The sequence below is a fragment of the Hyperoodon ampullatus genome (assembly GCF_949752795.1).
Source record: "Hyperoodon ampullatus genome assembly, chromosome: 8".
Lineage (NCBI taxonomy): Eukaryota > Metazoa > Chordata > Mammalia > Artiodactyla > Ziphiidae > Hyperoodon > Hyperoodon ampullatus.
Window position 1 is genome coordinate 27,930,062 of NC_136921.1, and position 23,265 is coordinate 27,953,326.

At 39.8% G+C, this 23,265-nt stretch overlaps 1 protein-coding gene across 5 annotated transcripts in view; it reads right to left on the bottom strand.

Moving 5' to 3' along the window:
• UNC80 (unc-80 homolog, NALCN channel complex subunit) overlaps positions 1–23,265 on the bottom strand; it is a gene marked incomplete at both ends in the record, with an annotated part of 239,774 nt that overhangs the window by 172,847 nt on the left and 43,662 nt on the right. For 4 of the 5 annotated variants that reach the window (XM_079710606.1, XM_079710605.1, XM_079710607.1 and 1 more), the window contains 8 exons: positions 3,783–3,881; positions 4,641–4,807; positions 7,180–7,328; positions 9,677–9,824; positions 14,174–14,320; positions 19,475–19,828; positions 21,386–21,654; positions 22,617–22,757. In XM_079710606.1, the coding sequence (XP_079566732.1) occupies positions 3,783–3,881; positions 4,641–4,807; positions 7,180–7,328; positions 9,677–9,824; positions 14,174–14,320; positions 19,475–19,828; positions 21,386–21,654; positions 22,617–22,757 (1,474 nt within the window). The remainder of the gene's footprint in view (positions 1–3,782; positions 3,882–4,640; positions 4,808–7,179; positions 7,329–9,676; positions 9,825–14,173; positions 14,321–19,474; positions 19,829–21,385; positions 21,655–22,616; positions 22,758–23,265) is intronic. The other variant, XM_079710608.1, reaches the window with a different exon arrangement.

The window sequence follows — 23,265 nt, forward strand, 5'->3', positions numbered from 1 at the left end:
AATGACACTGTGGCAAATCGTGCAGGATGATCTTTGATGCGCTGGGATTTAGGAAGAGGCAGAGTGGGAGTGGAAGGAAGGAGATCAAGCTTGACTCTCTGAGCTCTTCTTGAAAATAGCCATGTCTCAGCTGTCAAGTTGAGGAAATCATTTTTTTCAGCCAGGATATAAGACTAAATATTATTGCAGGTAATTGTCTGCGAGTGTGAGTCATAAAAGCTGAAGCACTTACAGTGTCAGTAAATATTTAACTTTTTTTTTTTAAGTTCCCTGGGGGGTGTGCAGTACCGTATCTTATTCCTCCCCCCTATCCCAGGACAGTATAATTCTTGGCCCTAAATAAACTCACAAAAATACTTGAACGAATGAATAAATAAAATGCAATCACCACACCCAGGGGATGCATCATCCCACAATTTTTCACTAAGTAATTTTCATAGTGCCTGATTATTTAGCTTTCTTAAGTCAAAGAAACTTAAGGTTTAAAAGTAAAAAAGGGCTTCCCTGGTGGCGCAGTGGTTGAGAGTCCGCCTGCCGATGCAGGGGACACAGGTTCATGCCCCGGTCCGGGAGGATCCCGCACGCCACAGAGCGGCTGGGCCCATGAGCCATGGCCGCTGAGCCTGCGCATCCGGAGCCTGTGCTCCACTACGGGAGAGGCCACAACAGTGAGAGGCCCATGTACCGCAAAAATAAATAAATAAATTAATTAATTTTTAAAAATTAGCCTGATTCAATAAGACAAATGGGAACATCTCCAAAGGGATTTTTGACTAGGGCATTCCACAAGAGGAAAAAGACAATTGGCCAATGGTATGCAGAGTTTAATCTCACTAGGAATTTAAAAAGAAAAAAAAAAGGCCAGTTGAAATGAGATCCCTATTTTCACTCATTAACTAGGCAAAGATTAAGGTGGGGTGGGCTGGGAGGGGAAGAAAGCAATGATACTATCATACCGCCATGATGAGAGAATGATTCAACTTTTCTAGAGGGTAATTTTGTAAGATGTTATCCAAAGGCTATGTCTACACCCATGACAAAGAACTTCAATTTCCAGGAAGTTATCCCAAGGAAATGATGGGACAATATACTAAGATGTAGATACAAGAAGGTCAAATGCTCACTGAGGTTTTTGGGTCAATGTTAAAAAATTGGAAATAATCTAAATGTTTACCTCTAGGGCAACAGCTGAATAAATTACGCAACTTCCATATGATGGCATCCTCTGTAGTCATTAAAATCCTATTTTCAGAAGACTAGTGATATGGGGTATGTTGATGATATATTGCAAAGTTAAAAGGCACTGATAAAATGGATTAATCAGGATATCACCAGGTTAATAAAAAAGTACACATGTATGTGTCTTTGTGTAAGCTTGTGTGTACACATGCTCAAATATGTACCCAACATAATACACCAAAATTTACTGTGGTTATCTCTAATTGAAGGTATTTAAACATTTTTTTTCTCTATGCTTTTCTGTGTTTTCCACATTGGACAACTTGAAGAACACATATTATTATACTTTAGTAATTCGGAAAGAAAAGGTTATAGAGAATACTTTAGTAACATGTGATGAAATTTTTTTGGGGGGGTTTGGGTAATGATCTGTTTATAAGCTTTGGGGTTAAATCTAGGATCTACCTAAAATTTGACAGTACTGTGCAAAGCAGTCATTTTCTGGGGATATTTACATGGGGATGCAGATTTTTTTCTCTCAAAATCGCATTAGAGTACTAAATACCTTTAATTATTATTTTAATTCAGGACATTCTGTTTATCAAATATGGTGTGAATTTAAATCAGCATTTTAGACTTTGACTTCCTTGTTATTTTTATCAAATGATCACAGTGTTTGAAGCATTTCTTACCTTTGGGGAATGTGCAACACAGTGATGAGTATATATGTGATGACTAATTGATCAGCTTTACAATAAAATGCCACATCAGCGTTGTCCAATGGGTGTGTATCAATCATGAGTTTCAGAGATATGGGCATAAAAAACTGCTTTTAATATTACTCAGTTAATGTGATTTTTATTTAAAAGGGAAAAAGGAGAAGCAAAGGGCATGAGGGGGGTAGGGGGAAGAGAAAGTTCTCTGTCTTCTGGCAGAGGAGGAGCCATAATCACCCACCCACCTTTCTCCAGTGCTAAACAGAGGACAGGTGGTGTGCTCATCTCCTGGGCCCACTTGGACCAGGGAAAAGTCCCATGTTTGACATTCTATGACATCCCTCCAAGTGGAAATTTTTATGTAGAGGCATATTAATACATGTATCTTCATTCAAGGGAAAGAACAGACATGTGCTAAATGCTGAGAAATCAGGTGGTGTTTACAGAACACTACAGAGAAAGAATCTTTTGCAATCTAGAAAACTAAACCACCTATCAAGGTAGACAGTTTTATGTTTAAATCTAGTTTACCTATTAAATCATTCTTATTATTCAGATTAGCTCAATAGTTATTAGTGTTATTTTGGGAAAAGTCCTCTCTCCTTTTTTGGACAGATTCTGTATGTAAGGACTTTTAACTAGTCTTGTGGTTGGTTATTCAGCTACAGACAGACCTTTGCCTTTCACATTAATTTTTTTTTTCCCTTAGAGCTTATGTTTGGATTTTTACTATGTCCTTAAAGACGTCCTGAAAGGAAAAACTAAACCTCAGTTTTGAGAATGGAAATTAAAGAAGACAAAGGCTAAATGGTAATTTGGCAAGTCCATTGTTTCATTGACTGACTGTCATTCATTCATTCTTAAAATTAAGTGCCTACATGGGCCAAGCCCCGTCTAGGCATTGGGTCTGTAATGGTAAGTAAAAACTCATGTGGTCCCTGCACCCATGGGGTTGATTTACCTTCTCCTTACTTTTCTCCACCCATTTTAGGGGCAGTTTCTAAGATTTTGAAGGCCTACAAAAACTGTGCAGGCTTTTTGTTCCTTAAAGGTTTTGTTTGCTTGTTGTGGATTACCAAGGTCCTATTTCATGACTGTGATTTCCTTGACTATAGAGAGGGCATACTATAAAATCTGGAATGCCCTGCAGAATTTCTGGAAGGATAATCATTTAATACTAAATCAGGGTTTTGGGAAGTAGAATGATATACCTAAAATGATCATATTTTAAATATTGATCACACCACTTGTCGGTAAATAGGTCTCAAAAGAAGAATGAATACAAGTGAGCCTTGCATCGAACTAGACTGTATATTTGGTGTCTACAGTAATCCTCACATTTTCTGAGGGCACTATTTTCATGATGCTTTTGATTTTGTTATTATGAAAAGTAGAGATAAACTGATATCAGAGGGTATTGGAAAGGATCTCAGGAGAGAACCAAGGTGAAAAGGAGAAGAGTCGATGTTCCAGCTAACGCTGGACAGGAGAGTAGATTATCTTCCTTATTTTTGGAAAAGCTTCATTGATTACATTGACAGTCGTAAGTGATTTATAAGTGATTTTAAGCAAGAAAGTGGATGCCATCCCCAGCTCACACATGCTAGTTTTCAAGATTAATCTGCAGGATTGTGCATGAAAGGCAGAAGTGGGGTAGAGACTGGCAATGGGAAAGGTAGTGAGGGAGGCTTCCTGGAAGCACGAGGTTGGTTATTTGTGATTTGGGCCCGTAGAGATTAGTGGCTTTGGGAGTGAAAAATAAAGGGCAGAAGCAAGGAGAAGTTCAACAGAAATGAAAAACAAACAAACAGCAACTTGGAAAACAGAATTTCTTCCAGTGGGAGGTGCTCAACCCACTCCATAGGAGACAAAACCAATGCTACTTACTGCTCTGGAGTCTGTGAGGGGCGACCGGACATGAAGCTGCGACATTCCTCAGGTGCAGAGGTCACCTGGGCTTTATCCACAATGCTTCCTGCCTCTGACCTATGCAAATGGTACATTCCACCAATCACAACATAGCAGGACACCACCTGCCAATACTTCATATACTTCATAAAGCAAAACACTTTGTTATAGACAACTCAAATGCCCTGCAAACCCTATACCATCATGAGTCTATGTCGGTATGGAATATATCCTCCCATTTGAGTCATGACCTAGCTACCTTATTGCCTAAGGATACCACCATCATTGCAGACAGAGCCATTAACTACTGGCAAGATTTTAAGTTTAGGTATTTCTTTTAATCTTCATAAGTGGCATTTCTTATATAACAGCCATACAATACATTCATATTTATTAGAAGAAAAAATAATTGGGCATTGCTCAGCAATTTGTCTTTTGCCATGTTAAAAATATTACTTGCTGAACAGGATGATACGGTATCAGTAACTGCTTTTCCTTTCTGGATAAGAATGTAAGTTAGCTATAGAAGGGACCAAAACACAGATAACATTTTACCATGTAATTAAGAGCTATGAAGTGTGGTTCAAGTGTATGAAAGTTTGGGATCAACTGAGCTCTGATTCATACAAAGGCAGCATTTATTTGATGGTAAACTCATTCCTTTTCTAATCTGTTGCTGGGCCACCACCAGTGATATCACTTGTACAAAAAATTATAGTTCCCCCATCCCTGTACTGGAGTTACATACCATGTAGGAACCACATGGACAGTACAATAGAAGATTATATCCTACAGACATAGGCAAACCCTCATATTCAGAGAGCTCAAGCTTCCAACCTTTTACCACCTCCAGGCTTATATTCCGGTTCATTTTCCTCCACCTTTTTCCCTGGTGCCAACTTCTCAGCACTATCAAGCAAAGCACTGAGGGCCACTCTCCTGAAGACATTCCCATGGGCCTCTTTGATAAACTGGACCAGCTGACGGATGTCACAATACAGGCCCTGTTTGGAGGCCAGAAAGAAAGTGCGGGGAAAGATAGCTGTGATTGAATAGTATTCACAGAAAGAGGGCTAGAAGGTAATTCCTTGGATTTAGATGAGCATTGGAATCATAAAAAGAAAGCATATTACTACAGTGAAACCAACGGTATCCTGTCCCTCCATTGTTCCTATGGTAACATTACCAAGAACCTTGCCCATCATCCTTAGTATGGAAAAAGATGGTTACCATGCTTCATATTCAGAAAGTTGGCTGTATCATTAGAAAGACATCAATTTACACTTTTAACCACTGGATTCCAAAGCTTTTAATTTTCTCTCTTAATTGTGACTTCTGAAGAGATATGCCTGCAAAAAAAAGGCAATCAGAATTTTGTCTAGACTAGAGATTTCAGACTCTGTTCAGCTTCTCCAAATTTTCTGCATCATTGTGATAAAATATGCTAAGTCCTCTAGATACTTCCAACAGAGCCTGATATTCAAGGATGATCCATTTTGCTTCACAGACTTAACAAATTATATGTATATTGTAGCCCATCTGAACATGAGCTTGACTATGGACTTAAGATGACACAGAGCTATTAAAACCAACATATTAGCGATTCAACTTTTAATGCAGGACTTTTATTTTATTTTTAAGGTATTAAGCTTTGCATTCAGCATTTCCCCCACTCTCTTCTCTCTTTAAGAAGGTAGTTACTGGGCTTCCCTGGTGGCACAGTGGTTGAGTGTCCACCTGCCAATGCAGGGGACACGGGTTCATGCCCCGGTCCGGGAAGATCCCACATGCCACGGAGCGGCTGGGCCGTGAGCCATGGCCCCTGAGACTGCACGTCCAGAGCCTGTGCTCCGCAATGGGAGAGGCCACAACAGTGAGAGGCCCGAGTACCAAAAAAAAAAAAAAGAAGGTAGTTACTATATTCTTTGCCTTAGGAAAAGTTCATGACAAAGAGGAACACAGAAGCCTACAAAACACTTACCTTATAACCCTTTTGGGTTTCAAAATCTAAGACCACTGGGACAATTATGCCTATGATGTTTAGAAAAGCAGAAGGAAGAACTACTAAGGAAAACATAGAATGTCCTTTGGGTCCTGTGGGCAGCAAGGCCCTAGCCTCTCACTCTGCAATTTGGTGGCTCCTCCATGGAAGGCAAGGCCCCAGAAAGCAAGGGTTCCAAACTCACCAGAGAGCCCATCCCTAAGCAGCAGAGAGTACTACATGAACTAATAGGCATGACTGATGACTGAAACCCACGGAGCCTCACCAGGTGTTGGGTCCTACCTAAGACTTGGGGATCTTTGCGCTACTCTGTGAGGTGGGGAGACCCATGAATGACTGAAGTTCAACTTCCAGCCATTCTGGTGGAATGGGGGTCCAAAGCCAAACTTAAGTTGATTTAAATAAAATTAAGAAATATAGTATTTCTTCTATACACTAGTTTGTAGGTTAAGACTTATAAGAGCTTGCATATACTATAATCAACTTGTCAAATTACTTCTTGCCATGACCAAACTGAATGCATGGATGGTACCCAGGTTATTCACAAACTCCGAGAACCTTGCTAGGATGGCTTCAACAATCAGCAAAATTAAATTCCTTTTCATTTGGGGTTTTGTTCTATTTATCTCAAGTTAAGTGAATACATAGCTTCAGTGGTTTAGAGTAGCTTAAGACCATTTCTTTGATTTAGGTAGATTAGCAGATAGTGTCCATATGTGTAAATGGGCTGATTTCTGCATAGGAGTCATTGTATCTAACAGATTGGTAAGATAGAGAAATGCTTCTTTATTCCTGGGAGAGACCTGAATTCATCTAGTCATATCAGATGTCTCAGTCTTCATCCACATTTTACTATCCCAAACCACAATCTCCTTAGTAGCAATTAAACACTAACCTTTTATAGCCTGGCTCTCTGTACCTGTGGCTTCAGTGGTTTAATTAACAGTCTTTTTGAAGAGTAGCTAAAAGATTACAGTGTTTGATAAAAGAAGACAAAACCCATTTCAGCAGCATATTTGCATTAATTTTTAAAGTAAGCATGGTTTCAAACAAAAGCTTGGTATAACTTTCTTTAATATTTCATGAGCCAACATGCTGGGCTCTAGCACCTTCTCTCTGAAGGGCTCTAAGTACCTAGCAACTATCTCAGCAACTACCACAGAACCTCTGAGATGGAAGAGATAAGCCACTTTGCAGGTAGGATAACAAGTAACAGAGGAGGAGAAATGTGTTGCTGAGTTTCTACTGTGAGTTACTGGTGACACTGAGAAAATACATATTTTAACTCTAAAAGTTTTAGACTTCAACTTCTCTTTCTCAAGGCCACGGCATGAGACTGAGAACTCCTGTGGGAAGAAGAGGTGAGCTTCTCACCAGATTCTCAGGGCTGTGCAATTCATGCGTAGTTGAAGCGCAGCGTGTGATGAGGGACTTAAACATGGCGCTGACGATGATGCTTTCCACATTTTGGGCTGTGGATTTGTTGTCCACAGTGGTGAAGTTATTTCCAAACCCAGCCTTGTCTGGAATGCAAAGGCACCAATTAAAGGCAGTGTTTCCATTCAGCTACATAGTTTAAAGAAGTAATGAAGTACTCCAGGAGTTACTGAAGGACTACACAACATACAGAAACAGAGGATTGAGGATACTTCCGGTTTGATCATCTCTATGAGGACTTAAAGATAAACAACTCATAGTCTCCTTCAGAGTCTTTACTATGACATATTCCATCACTTTGAGAAATGTTTTAATTGATAAATCTTAGCTACAAAAAGAGGATCAACTGTTGACCCTATGAAAGTCTTTTAAACCTAAGTAGTTTTAAAATAGGTGATCACGTAAAAAAATACATGATTTACCAAATGGTCCCTCAGTGGAGACAGACTTAATTTGATTTGGCTTTTTTGGTGGTGAAGAATGCTGGCTTCTCAGTGGAAATTGTTCAGTCTGTGAGAAGCGGAGTGAGGTTGGACTGACCAGGTGAGCCGGCAGGGGGAGGAGAGCGGGGACAGGGCCCTGCAGGGGAATTCATGCCAGCACTGGAAACAGAAAAGATTGCGTCTGGCCAAGAGCTGCACGAGACTTCTAGCAGCTTCTGCTTCCAGAGACTCCATAGCCACATGAACTGGAAAAATCTGCAACTTCCCTTGGATCCACCTCCTTATAACTCATTCACACATGAAATGCCAGTGAACTGAGGGCATCACCCTATGTGGCATTTTATGCCAGTTTTTCACATTTCCATTGACACATTCGGTGGCCTTGCCAGAGTATTCCTCATAGCTTGCGAGCCACCTGTGGACTGTAGGGGCAGGATATGTGCAGCTCCAAGACTGATCAGAAAGGACGTGTGTCTCTGGCTGGCTGATTCATTGTGAGCCACTTTAACTTCTCAAGAATTCCAGGGGGAATTCATCACTTTAAAGTAACAGACTTTATTACCAACCTCTCACTGTCTGTGTCAATGGGCTGCAGATTATCTTTAGATTTTACACTACAGAAAGAAATGTTTTAGTCTATTCTTATAGTTTCTATCTCAAATAGGTTAAAAAAGAGAAAAAAAAAGTTTGTAATCAAGAATTTCTCTTGCAATACCTCAACTACAATTCTCACTTCATTGTTTTATAAATTTGTTATGTGCTTGGCTTAAAACAACTTCAATAACATAGATTATTTCAGGGATTCTATAGGGAACAATATTTTCCTTTAATGTGAAAACCAAACAATAAAGCCTGGGGTAAAAACAGAAAAACTGTTTCTAAATCCATCACAAATAAAAGGGGGAGTGGGATGAATTGGGAGGTTGGGATTGACATATATACACGACTATGTATAAAAGAGATAACTAATGAGAACCTACTGTACAGCACAGGGAACTCTACTCAGTGCTCTGTGGTGACCTAACTGGGAAAGAAATCCAAAAAAGAGGGGATATCTGTATACATATAGCTGATTCACTTTGCTGTACAGTGGAAATTAATACAACATTGTAAAGCAACTATACTTCAATAAAAACTTAAAAGAAAAAAGAAAAAAAGATTATGAAAGCAGGAAAAAAAATAAATCCATCAAATATAGCTCCATTATAAATTAATCAAACACTCTCACGCATATACTATATAAACAATAAAAGCCTATACTAAGAAGTTATTTCTTCCCAGGCTCTAATTAAAATGTATATTTTACTCAATCAGGCTTCATACATCACCTTCATTTCATTACTGTATTTGCATTCAAGTGGTATTGGTGATGTTCATTTATTATGGATGCCATTTGTGTTCACTGGTTGTGCCCTGTAATATAGGTCTCTATACTGGAGTTTTCCTAAAGCCATGAAGCTATAGTTCATGAGCCGATCTATAGATCCCTTTGCCCATTCTTTTTAAAATTCAGTATATGTGTATATCAAAATTATGTTACAACTATGTTTCATGTAGTTTTTTTTTTTCCTTTCCTATTCTATTTTGTGAAAAAATCACCAAGTACTATGCCTGGCTCATTTCGTATTTGTTGAACTAATGAATATATTCCTTTGTTCCTTGATCCTTGCCTCAGCAGTCATACAAAAGAAAGTTACGTGAGAGAGAGGAGTGCCATGAGTAGAGTGTAAGGATAGAGGGGCTACAGGTGAGGATGCCACAGCTTTACCAAATTCCCATCTGCTGAGCTAAGTTGTCCTCAGAAAGCCTCTAAAATGTGTCAAAGATGATGTACAAGCTTCTCGTGTTTATATTTTATTACACACACGATGCACACACAAACAGATAGCTTTTCCTCTCCATTCTATCCCTAGAAATTTAGAGTGTCTCTGAAACACTACCTGCTTCACCTCCCAGTGAGTTCTCCTAGAACTCGGTGCAGCTTTACTTACTGTCAGTGACCGGCTCCATACAGAATCCTAGCAAAGCATGCAAGAAGTCCACTACGTTATTGAGAGAGTCCTTGTTCACATAGTCCCTCATGGTTTGTCGGAACTGCATCTTATCTAGCTTGTATAACTTAGTGAGGCAGTTCTGGGCCTGCAAGGAAGGAAGAAAAGTGAAGAAGTCACAAGTACCAGCTTAAGCTAGGGATACCAGTGGTCTGCGACAGAAGCCCTTAAAAGGCAAAAATTTCCATCCATCCCTGCTGGCTGGTGTCCACCAACCCTGCCAGCCCCTCTTGTCTGAGAATGCAGTGGGCAGAGACAGGCTGAGCAGTACTAGGTAGATGACTTTGAGAAGGGCTGTTCCTTAGGAAAAACCCCAAACTAGGAGCTAATGCTGTCCCAGAAAGAGCTCAGTATTTTTGCCAAGATCAAGATTTTAAGATCTCAATGAAAAAACTTAAAGCGTAAAATTTAGGTAGGTGATAGGATTGGTCATCAAGGTTTAGAAAACCTCAAAGGGTTTGTGCCATGGGAAGGAGCAGGCCACTCCCATGCTCAGCTGTCTTGAATTTAAGTAGATTTAATGGATGGTGTGAGGGGCTGTAGGAAGTGCTTGTCCAGAGTCCTCTTATATGGTCAGGAGGGAAGGATCTTTGAAACATGAAAGAGGCATAAAATAAAGGCAAGTCTAGTTTGTTGATTTTTGAGTCTGCTTCTGAATGTGGAAGCTTGGTATTTAAATAGAAGTTGGACTTCAGGATATGAAAAGCAATTGACCATTCACTAGGCCCTGCTACTCAAAAATATATTTCTTATGATCCAGCAAATAATTTTGCCATCTAGCAAAGAAAAAGGAAGTAATCCCCACCATGAGAACAAATAAAATCACATCCATTGGCTGGAGAAGGCCACAGACAGAATGAGCGAATACTATCTGAAACCCTTAGAGGGCTCCCTAACCCTCTCTTACTATTGAGAGAAAAATCACATTTGTGCAGTGCTTTGCTGTTTAAAATGTGTTTCTTGCTTGTAAGTGCATAACGACATTTGACTTTCACACCTTCTCTGTGATTTGAAGAGTTTCCCTATATTACAGTGGAAGAAACTGAGACTCAAAGAAGTCAAGGACTTTGCCCAAGTTGATACACCAAGTTTCACAGCAGAGCCAAAATTAGAAGCCAGGGTCTTACCTCCTCATAGTGGTTATTTCTCCTATGATATAATAGTCACAAGAATAGTTTAGATAGTGATTGTTGGGGAAAATGTATCTAGATAACACCTACTTTGAAAAAAGATTTAAGATGACCAATAATAGAGATTAGTTGATATCTTGTGGAGAACAAGATCATCATAAAAAAGAAAGTCCTTAACAATGGAATAAAATGGGAAAATGATAAGAGAGAACTCTGGGTTGAGGGGAAAAAGCTAAAGATCAAATGGGAGGGGACTTCCCTGGTGGCACAGTGGTTAAGAATCTGCTTGCCGATGCAGGGGACACGGGTTCAAACCCTGGTCTGGGAAGATCCCACATACCATGGAGCAACTAAGCCCATGCGCCACAACTACTGAGCCTGCGCTCTAGAGCCTGCGAGCCACAACTACTGAGCCTGCACGCCACAACTACTGAAGCCCGCGCGCCTAGAGTCTGTGCTCTGCAACAAGAGAAGCCACCGCAATGAGAAGTCTGTGCACCACAACGAAGAGTAGCCCCTGCTTGCCGCAACTAGAGAAAGCCCGCAGGCAGCAACGAAGACCCAACGCAGACAAAAATAAATAAAATAAATTTAAAAAAAGAAAGAAGGGAGAGGTGGCTGGGTGAGGACAACCTTAAAGGAGGATAGAGAAATTTGGACAATCAGACAGAAGCAAGGAAGTTAGATCCCTGAGAATTAGGACTTATTGGTGGGCCTTAATGGTGGCCCAGAAGAAAATTTAAGTTACATGACCATTTTGACAAATCAAGGCCCAGAGAAAGATTCTTGGAAAAATCGAGAGGAAAAAGGAAGATTATAAAAGGTTGAAAATTGTAATTAGCAATAGGCATCCTGGTGTGACCTTGTTATAGTCTCTCCATCTGTATCACAAAGTCAGGTGGATTGATTTTTTTTTTCCATTTTTCCTTTACTCGGTCATAGAAGATTGGGAAATTAGGTGTTAACCAGAGGTTACTGGTTGCTAGCTCTAAAGCAAGCTTCTTTTCTTATAAAATAAATGATTCTTGCTATAAAATGAAGCCTGTAAAGTACTTCTTGTTTCTCTGTAAAACACACCAAAAAAGGCATTGTTCCAAATCTGCTCTTTAGAGGCTATTAGGACGTTTGAATGAGTTCAATCAGAAGTTCAAGCAAGAATCAGAATATCAAACCATAAGTATTTTGATTCTGAATGAATATTTTAAACTTCTCCAAGAGATATAAAAAGTGAATTCCCTTTCAATAATTTGGGACTACAAGCTAATGATTAGACTATTCCAGGAAACATGCTGGAATTGCTAGGCACTTTGATGAACATCATTGCAGTACTTATCTGTTTATTAAAAAAATAAAAGTATAGAGGACCTGATCTGGTAGAGGTAAGAAATATCTTTAATATATTAAAAGTTAAGTAACTTCTGACAACCCAATGCCAGAGAAATCTGGAAATATCTAGCTTCTTGAGTTAGACATTCCCAGGGAAAATTGCTCAAATTTCTCTCTCGGGGCTTCCCTGGTGGCGCAGTGGTTAAGAGTCCACCTGCCGATGCAGGGGACGCGGGTTCGTGCCCGGGTCCGGGAAGATCCCACATGCCGCGGAAAGGCTGGGCCCGTGAGCCATGGCCGCTGAGCCTGCGCATCCGGAGCCTGTGCTCCGCAACAGGAGAGGCCGCAACAGTGAGAGGCCCGCGTACCGCAAAAAAAAAAAAAAAAAAAAAATTTCTCTCTCGGACAACGTGTTTACTAAGCATGGACAAGTAAGTGTAATCCCTATAGTGAGTACTGAACTGGGCTACTAGAGAATGGAGGTATTGTCACGTAAATCAACAAAGTTGAGAAGGCAGGTAGAAAACTGGACATCCTGACAGGAAATATTCAGTACTCTTGAGAAAAGAGCACATGGTGATTAAGCAGTAACAACAGCTTCTCAAGTGGTTTCTGATCCAACTAGCCCTACCTTCTCCAATTCTAGAAAGACAGGTTCTGATGTCAAAATGAGTTTATACCTCCAACTATAGCATGACACTTCCTTTTATATTTTGATGTTTGATTTCATAGAATTAGTTTTCTGCATGAGTGATGTGGTTTTAGCCTTGAAGGCATTTATTCATACTGTGATAGAATAAAAGTCAAAGATCAAAAATCACATACACATGTGCAGAGATGGGGGCAATGTCAGCTTTCTACTGCCTTATTACTTATTATTTTGATTTCCTAAAATTTGGGGCTTCAAAATCTAGATCTTGGTCAAAGTTTTCAAGTTTCAGAATTTAGAAGTTAATTACTATGAATAAAACTTCCACATGCAAATAATTAATACAACACAATAGAATATAAATGAAAGAGAATGATATACAGATGGATAGATAAGTAGATGATACATTAGGAAAGTAACCCAGCATGCTAAGGCTGTGTGAACATTTCACGACAAAACCTAATACCAAGGAAAAATGGGCTGGCATTAGACTTTGACATGATCCTAAAACTCTGCTAAGATATGCCAAAAGGTTTCCTGGTCTCAAATTTGCATCAACCTCTTATTTTTAAGGGAATATTTTCCTATTATTTCAGTTCAAGAGTATGTATGAGGGCAACTGTTGCATTTTGGACTTGTTGTGGAGGTGGGTTATTGCTCAAGTCTTAAGTGAAGAGTAGTCATCAGTGGAGGCAAATGAAAATGAGCTGGAATTACATTTCCATGTTCCATTACAGAATTATGCTTTGCAAGCCTGAGCACAGAGTTTCAAGTTTCACACAGTTCAAAGAGATATGATCTCAAATATTTAGTAGTCAAGGTTCATTCTCAAACAAAGCAGCCAGAAAGTGACTGGCTACTTTTGTAGTCCTATTTTGTCCCAATAAGGGCCATTTTCCATATTTAAGAACAACAAACCAAGTCCTAAACTTTGATCCCTTTTTCTAATATAACATATGCTTCCACAGTACCCAGGCAGGTGATTAAAAAGTTATTTGCCACGGACTATCAGAAGCTTGCTAAATGTATTCATCTTTGCAATGTTCTTTCAAACTCTAATTCACATGTTCCAATTATACACTCTTTTGCCAGTTGGGCGTTGGCCTGCCCAGGCAGGAGGCAGAAGTGGTTTTCCCAATTAAACTTTCCTAAGCCCAGGTTTTAGATGTCTTGAGATAACTTGTGGGAATCCTCCCACCTTAAGACAGCATTAATTACCCTTACAAAATAAAGTATTCTTCAGGGAACACTGACCCTCATTGTCAAAGGACTCATTCTTAATTTGGAGGGAGGGAAGAGGAAGAGGAAATGGAATCTACTTAGTTCTCTTACATTCTCCCGGAATACCTGGTGTCTCAGGCGATCCCCAGAGAGCCCTCGGTGTCCTTCTCCGCAACCATAGGCACATCCCAGAGACTTCACTATTTTGATGAGCATGGTTAGAGCAAGCCTATGGTTGCTTACAGGAGTACTTTCATCCTAGTACCCATGAACGAGAAAGAAAGAAGATTTGGTTCATTTAGTCACTAGGATTCTTTTGGTGCTAAGACTCTATTTTATTATTAAACCAAGTTTATATGTTTTGCAGCAAGCCCCTGCAATTTGGGAAACAGAATTGTCAAGGGCTCAACAGGCAAGCTAACTTTTCAAAACTCTAGAACGGACTTACAAGAAAGAAAATGTTTATGCATTCTGAACACCCTCTAGAGCTACAGGATATGAAGGCAGACCTCTTTATTAGAAGACATGCTTTCATATCCTCATTAGACTATCAGAATAACTGTCTAGAGAGAGACAGTGTGGACTCTCAGTGATGAAGGCAAGTAGCTTTTTCCAGAAGGTACCCTCATCAGCAGGCTTCTGTTACTATCACTAAGCAAGGATTATTGCTAAATTTCTGGAACTGATCAAAGTCTGAAACTATGAAATCATGTGGCAATTTCTGACATTTTCAAAGGACTTTTCTAATTTTATACCTTCGCTATATTGTAATATTCATGCACAAGCAAAGAGAGAATATGTAAAAAAAATTGTAAATATTCAGCATGGTTCTTTGTTTGAGGCTAAATCGGAAGCCCTCCCAAGGTGAACTGTGAGAAGTGTTATCATCCTCTCTCTTGACTCATTTAATCCTTGTTCTTAGTGAAGAACATAGCTTCCAGAAAAATGAACTTTCTTGAATTATTTCCAAAGAAGCATAAGGAAGCTGTTGCTAAGGAATGATGCAGATCCCAGCGTGGGAGTGCCATTATCTTCAGGAAGCTCCAACATTCCTCAGTCCTTCTGGCTACTTTCTGCTGTCAGCACAGTCACTGCGGACCTGAGAGTCCAGCTCCCGTTCCTTAATTGCATATGACGTTAGGTAAATGAACTAATCCCTCTGTGCTTTAGTTTTCTCACCTGTGAATCGAGGATGCTAATAGCTTCCCTTCCTACTTCATCAGCTTACTGTGCCAAACAAATGAAATAATGAATAAGAATTGCTCTGTAAATTGTGAAGGCCTTTTCCATCTTCATATGCTCAGGTTGATACATAAACTTTGGGGGGCCACCCACGTAGAAAGCATACTCAAATGCAGGGAGGGTGTGAAAGGGATGGGGGTTATCTAGACATCATGTGCTGTTCATTCTGTGATGGGGTAGGCTCTCTGGTCCCCTAATGTTATATAATTGGTCCTTTTTTTCTAATCAAATGCTCATGTAGTGGATGTGGTGCTGGACTCCAGAGATGCCCCCTTCAGAACTGAACATTCATTCTCTGAGCTACTAGGAACATTGATGGATGATAACTCTCAGGTGAGCCCCTCTCCAGGCATTGCCCTTAGCTAAAGAGACCTGCCATGACCCAGGTTATACTCTCCTCCTGGAAGCAGTCTGCCTCCAATGGCTGGTCAAGAGCATACAGAGTACGTGGGGAGGTGTGTGGAATAAAGTGGGCTCCCTTACTTCACCCGGGGATTACTTTGAAGAGCCATCCCATCTCTGGAGCTCCCTGTGTGATGGGCTGAAGTCTCTGTTACAACTACATTGCAATTCAACTTCTCTCTCTGGCCCATCCTGCTTCTTTTACACCCCACAGATGTTGATCCTCAGCAGACACCCCAGGAAACCTCCTGTGCATATATCTCCTCGTCTGAGTCTGTTTCTTGCGAACTCTACAGCTCAGATGTTTGTAAATGGAAGACTCAAACATACATACATACAAACATACCCACACACACAGATACATACATTTATTTGTTTATACATACATACATACATATCAAATTCAGAAACATTTTAAATTCAAATCTTAGCTCCATAACCTTGGGCAAGCTACTTAACCACTCTGTGCCCTACAAAATAGGAATCATAAAAATATGTATTTCACAGAGTTTGTGAGGTAAAACATGGAAAGCATGTAATAATAGCAAAACCAGTGTTAAATATTATTTCTAGGTGTGGGGCACTGCTATCCATTGGGGGCAACATTGTGCAAATTAGAAAAGGCACTCCTCTGGGTGGATGAATTAGAAAAAGGTGAATCCTCTCAGAAGATGCAGCCCTTGGGTAAACAGCTTGGTGAGCAGAGCTCAGACTGGATTTCAGTCCTGTCTGGACTCCTTAGGCGAGAGCCCTTGTGGAGTACACAGCCTGCACAGCCAAAGGTCACCCTGGGTAAGGGCTGATTTGGAAGACTGACTTACATACATTTAAAAACTATTGATATCATATGATCCTTTAAAGCAAATTCCTAGCTCCAAAAGCTTTTTGTAAATATCTATTTGTATTTCTTTGGACCTTCAGATGTCCTTGGGATTTTGGCTCCTCTAGTAGAAGACATTGAGACAGTTGTATCCAGCTACAGGCAGAAATCAGGACAGATATTAAATAACATTTCAAGCTCTCAGTACCAGTTAGTGGCAAATACAGAAATAGAAATTAGATCTTCCTTTCTGAATTAATCAATTCCCGCATGCTCCTGGCATTACTAGGTTGCAAAATTAGATAAACCTCCTGATTCCACTGAAAATAACAGATGGGATAGAGGCAGAACAGACCTGTGTGACTCCCAAGTACAATGCATCTGACCTACGGTCAGGTATGATTTTATAAATTCTCTGTACTACAAAGAATATTATTTTGTAGAACTAACTACAAAACATTTGTATCTTTGGTGGCTGTTTTGGAGAACACATTATCTGACTCTGTAAAATCCCATCCTGATCAAGTGACAGTTTTGGTTAAAGTAGCATTTGTATTATCAAGTTTCTAGTATGATAGCTAGATTTTAAATAGGCAAGAGACTTGCAGTTCTTTAATAAGGAAGTAGATGAAAACACTACTTGGGGGACTTCCCTGGTAGCGCAGTGGATAAGAATCCGTGCTCCCAATGAAGGGGGCTTGGGTTCAATCCCTGGTTGGGGAACTAGATCCCAAATGCATGCTGCAACTAAGAGTTTGTATGCCACAACTAAGGAGCCCATGTGCTACAACTAAGGAGCCCAGGAGCTGCAACTAAGGAGCATGCCTGCCACAACTAAGATCTGGTGCAACCAAATAAATAAATATTAAAAAAAAACAAAACCCCCAAAAATCCCCACTACTTGGGTGAAATTTTTGAACTAAAAACAGAAACAAAACAGAAACAAAATTCTAATAATGAACTTCAGAGATCCTCATAAACATAACAATCAATTTAGGGAGTATCTAAGTTTTACTGATAAGAGGTTATCAAAATTTCACAACTTTAATTTTTTTCTTTCTATTTTCCCCTGAATATTATGACATAATGACATAGCACTATTCTCTCTTTGAGTGGCCACCTAAATTGACAGGTAAAAAAATTGAAAATTTAAGAAGCTCACTGTTTGCTGTGTTTATAAATTTGGTCCTTATAACTTGTATTTGTTTTCTAATTCCTACATAACTGTTGAATGAATAACTCCTTAGATCTTAGGATTCAATATCAAATCCCTTGTGATCTATATCATCATTTAGGTAATTTTCTTCTACAGTGAGATCTGAGGATCCTTGGATTGTCCTCAGTGATGTTTGGGAAAGTAAGAAGTTGGGGACCTTAAGTACCAAAAGATTCTATTAGAATTGGAAAACATATACATGACTGAGGCAGGAGAAGAAATCCTAGAGAAAAGCTTAGGTTCAGGAACCTAAGAATATTGGGGCAGGAATAATTAGATGAGTCCACAAATATTGGGAAAAATGAGAGTAGACAATCAGGGAAGAAACAGAGATGATTAAATGCACATTAAACATGCATCAGGTAGGACTGGAAAGAGATGGAGAAAAAAATATAAAAGAGGAAACAGCACTGGAACATTTATTCAGATGTAAAAACCTGATAGCCTACAAGAAAATAGCAATTTATATTCTAGATAATATGTAGGTGGTAGAACTCTGTACAGTGAAATCTTATACTTCTAAACACTTGGCCTGATGTGTAGATTGTCACCTGTTAGAGATTCAAATCTCTTGTTGATTTCAATTCCTTAATAGCATTTTCCAACTAAAACCCCAAATTGAAATCAGCATAAATTATATGAGTTTAAGCTGCCGTAGTTCTTATTTAAAATTCAAATTAAAAGAGAAAACTAATTATTGACGTTAAGCACTGAGATCATAAATCAGGTGTTGTCAAGTCAAAGGGAATTAAATTCAGGAACAATCAGTAATAAGAAAGCTAAAGACACCTGGAAGTGACACACTGAGACATAAGAGAACCAAGGCTAGTCTTCCAAACTAACACCAAAAAACCAACTAACTAAACAAAAATTTTCCCTTTCTTTCCCTTTACCTGTGATTGAAGTAGGCTACCTAAAACTGTGTTCCTTAATTCAAGAGAAAGAACTTTATTTAAATTTTTTCAGGAAAATTATACTGCTTATTATGGACTAAATGTTTGTGTCTCACCCAAATTCATATATTGAAGCCCTAACCCCCCAGAGTGATGGTATTTGGAGATGTGGCCTTTGGGAAGTAAATTTTAGGGTTAAATGAGGTCATGAGAGTGGAGTCCTGGTACAATAGGATTAGTGCCCTTATAAGAAGAGACACTGGAGAGCTTGCTCTCTCATTCTCTGCATTTACATAGAAAAAAGATGTCATGGGAGCACATAGCAAAATGACAGCCACCTACAAGCCAAGAGAAGATGCTTCAGAATGAAATCTACCTTGCTGGCACCTTGATCTTGGACTTCTCAGCGTCCAGAACTGTGAGAAATAAATTTCTGTAGTTTAAGTCACCCAATCTATTGTATTTTGTTTTGGCAGCCTGAGAAGACTAGAATGCCACTCCACTAGGTCAGACCCTGAAAGTTTTGAGAGAGAGACTGTTGTTGGCAGAGAATTATGGCAATGTAGTGTATCTGAGATACTCTCTTGAAGAATTAACATGACCAGGGAATTAGTTCTAACATTGCTTGGATGTCAATGGCTTTTGAATGTAGGATACAATTTCACATAACTGTTTTTACTAATGCTTGCTGAGAACCTAATGAAGAGATTTCTAGACTCACCACTTTCTTGCTCTAGTGACTAGCTGCTATTCTGAGTCAACAAATTGCTGGCAAGCAAGAATTGGAAAGAAATCAGGAAAAACATTTCAAGAGGACACAAAAGGCGGTCCAGTCATACCTTCTCTTGGTTCTTATCATTCTTCTCATAGGGTCCTCCTCCACCTCCATCACCTCCTCCACCTCCTCCATTACCACCTCTTCCTTCTTCTCCTCCTCCATCTCCAGCTCCACTAACTGAAGGGGCCCCAAATCCACAGGTGGAACTTCCAGATACTCCTTTGAACTGGAACGTTCCCTCACTTGGTCTTTTTTCCACAGTCACATTTTCCTTGTTTTCACTCTTCTTTCTGTTCTTTTCTACACAGGGCACCACACCAAGTTGAAGCAAGCATTCCACAATGTTCAGTGCCACATCGCAGATGCGAGAACTGATGTCATGGTTAAGGACAAGATAAACAGCCTTCAGAACCACCTGGGGGAAGACAAAAGTAAACTGAGAGTGATTAAGTTACTTGAATTACCTCTATTACATCTTCCTAAATAGATTTGGTTATTCCATTTAATACATTTCCTTTAGGCTGTTCTATGCACTTAAACATAAATAATTCAGGTAATTTTCAGATGATCTTATTAAGCTGCATTGGGACCTTGTGTATGTGCTTAATATAGAGTACAAATCACCCAAGGAATTAAAAATGTATAAGTGTGTTATCTCACTTAAGGACTCTAAGACTTGCCATAATATAGACAGTTAATGGAGATAACAAAACATAATGAATTAATGGGAGAGTAATTATTTGTCCAAATGGAAACCTGTTCAACTGATTTTTAAAATCAAAGTGTTTTAATTCCCCGCCAATAATGCTTTCTACCAATAATGGGTGAAGAGAAATGGTTTCCTTAAGCACATAAGAGAGGAACATTTGCACACTCGCAATTGCATCATTATCTACATTCAATTTTAAAAGCAAAAAATTTGCATGCTTAAATTATATCCTTTTATTGATTTTAATATTTTAAAATATTTGCTGAGCCAGGTCCCCTAATGTGAAATAAGAAATTGTGTGACATATATTTGTAAAATATAACAACCCTTTCATTTGCTAATAACCATAATCAAGACAGACATTCTTGAGAATGCAGGTTTAAATGTTTTAATGGACTTCTATTCATTTTCTCCTGCTATATTGGTGGTTTATAGTCATGCTGCTTATATAACAAAGGAAGCAAACAGAATTTTTTACTTCCATTCTAGGAAAGAAGGACTTAGTGCGTGCACGCACACACACACACATATTTACTACATGCATTCAGGATTCACTAATGTTTTTAGATTATAAAAATATTCTGAGATCAGATCAAATCTAATGTAATGCTTAAGAAAAACAAGAAAAGAAAAGGTGCATCTAAGATGGGTGATACACTTGTGAAATTTTTTTTAAAAGGGTAGCTTTTTCAGGGACTTCCCTGGTTGCACAGTGGCTAAGACTCCACACTCCCAATGCAGGGGGCCGGGGTTCGATCCCTAGTCAGGGAACTAGATCCCACATGTATGCCAAAACTAAGGAGGCCATGTGCCTCAACTAAGGAGCTGGCGAGCCACAACTAAGGAGCCTGCCTGCCGCAACTAAGACCCAGCATAACCAAATAAACAAACATATTTTTTAAAAGGGTAGATTTTTCATTTAAAGGCTCAACATTTCTAAGAATTTTTTTTTTTTTTTTTTTTTTTTTTTTTTGCGGTACGCGGACCTCTCACTGTTGTGGCCTCTCCCGTTGCGGAGCACAGGCTCCGGACGCGCAGGCTCAGCGGCCATGGCTCACGGGCCCAGCCGCTCCGCGGCATGTGGGATCTTCCCGGACCGGGGCACGAACCCATGTCCCCTGCATCAGCAGGCGGACTCTCTACCACTGTGCCACCAGGGAAGCCCTCTAAGAATTTATATGCACATTTTATCCAACATTGTAAAAACTGGGCCAAAGATTCAATATCTTTCAAGCTTCAGTAAGAAAAATTCTTGCTCCTTACAGAAAGATCAAGCATGCCATTCTTGTGGACAAAGTTATTGGTCCCATCAATATGTTCTGTGTCTTCCAAGTAGCTGTAGTTTATGCAGGAGTCTGTGAGGCTTCGAGGCAGGTTTGCACATGCCAGGGGTTCATGTGGCATCTCAGGTATAGGCACCTGGTTGCAGAGCTTCCTCATATGCTCACTGAAAAAGTCTGCATAGCCTACGTTGAATGATGCCAATGTGGTATTGAAGGTTGCAACTGTGATAGTGGAGATCTGGGATCGCACTAAATAAAGGAAAGCAGTGTCTTAGTTTTCCCCATATTAACCTACAACATCATGTTAGACAGTTATACTACTATTTAAATCATGACCATGATCACAGCATTAGCAGATATTTGACTAATAGTCTCAAAGCTATTCTCAACTCCCATGATGTTAAGTCATGTAATATCTGATAAACAATGAAGGCTATAGAAAATGTGAATTCTTAACTGGCTTCCTTGAGACCCAGCCTAGAATTTTTTGTCTAACAGGTGCATTTTACTCACTGTTAGATGACAGACCCTATTGGTATAGTTAAACTAGTTTGGTTGAAGTATTCTCCACAAGTAAATAGCTGTTAAAATATCTGGTTTTATCTAGTATATTTAGGTAACAGCAAACGAGAAATATTCTTTTTCTCCTTTGCTTAAGAATAATGGAACATAAATTTGTGGTGGTAACTAAGCGATGTCATCAAATACTTGAAGAGCAGTCCAGGGAAAAGAGGGACTAAATTTATGCTCATAGGTTAAGAGCACAGAATAAGAAACCCCATCTTGGACCCCATCCAGAGACACACATCTGCTCCACATAAAGCACAAAATAGCAGCTGTCTGGAAAGGGAATAGGTGGCCTTGGAAGGCAGGGACTTTCCTCCCACAGAAAGTGGACAAGCCCTTCAGAGGGACATCACAGATGCTCTCAATTTTCTCCAAGCCCTGTAGGTCTATGCTCTTTTGAAAACAACCATGAATGGCTTGCCCTTGCTTTCCTGAGAGGCATGGTGTTCATAGTGTGCTATCCAATAGCTCTTGCTACTAAGGAAATTTTAAGAATGGCTCACAAGTAAATTATCAAGCAATATAATACATGAATGCAATTTTTCAAAAAGCACATGGAGCCAGATTACAATGAAAATGGAACATGGAGTAAAAACAGGAAACGGAACCTGGACGCCCACCTGCAGCGGCCGCCTCCAACCCACCTTCCTTGACGGTGTTTTCCCCATGGCTGTTGGAGTGGTCCGGCAGGTCGCTCACCAGCGTGTGATGAGAGTGGGAGTGCCTGCCACTCAGGCTCTCCATCTCAGTGGCCGCGTCCGAGCTGCCCCGCCGGGTAAATTTCCCTGAGATGGACAAGAGCACCACAAGAGGGTTTGAAAATCTGAAAGATTCTCTGCCAAGATTTTGTCTGTCCAAAGGACAGCAGTGATAGTGAGGGGTTATTAGGCTGTATGTGAGGCAGAGCTGACTGACTAGCTTGCCCTGGGAACATTCAGGGTTGAGATGATTGATGACGCTGCCTGTGATAAGGTCAGCTCCAATCTAAGCCAAATGTCAGAAACCATCTGTTAGGCCCCCACTAGCTGTCAGTTCTTGCTTTTAAGCTGGCCTTCTTAATATGACAGCCAGAAAGAAAAAAAAAAAAAGCTCCTTTTTCTTTTCGTTACATCTTCCTTTTTTAATATCTGAGTTAAAGGGAAGTCTGTCTTTGGATTCACAATGGAAGTTAATGCACAGAACCCTCTAGGGCCATGTGTCCACATCAAGAATGATCTAATATAGAGAACAAACTTGTGGTTGCCAAGGTGGAGGGGGGTGGGGTAGGGGAAAGAAGGAATGGGAATTGGGGAT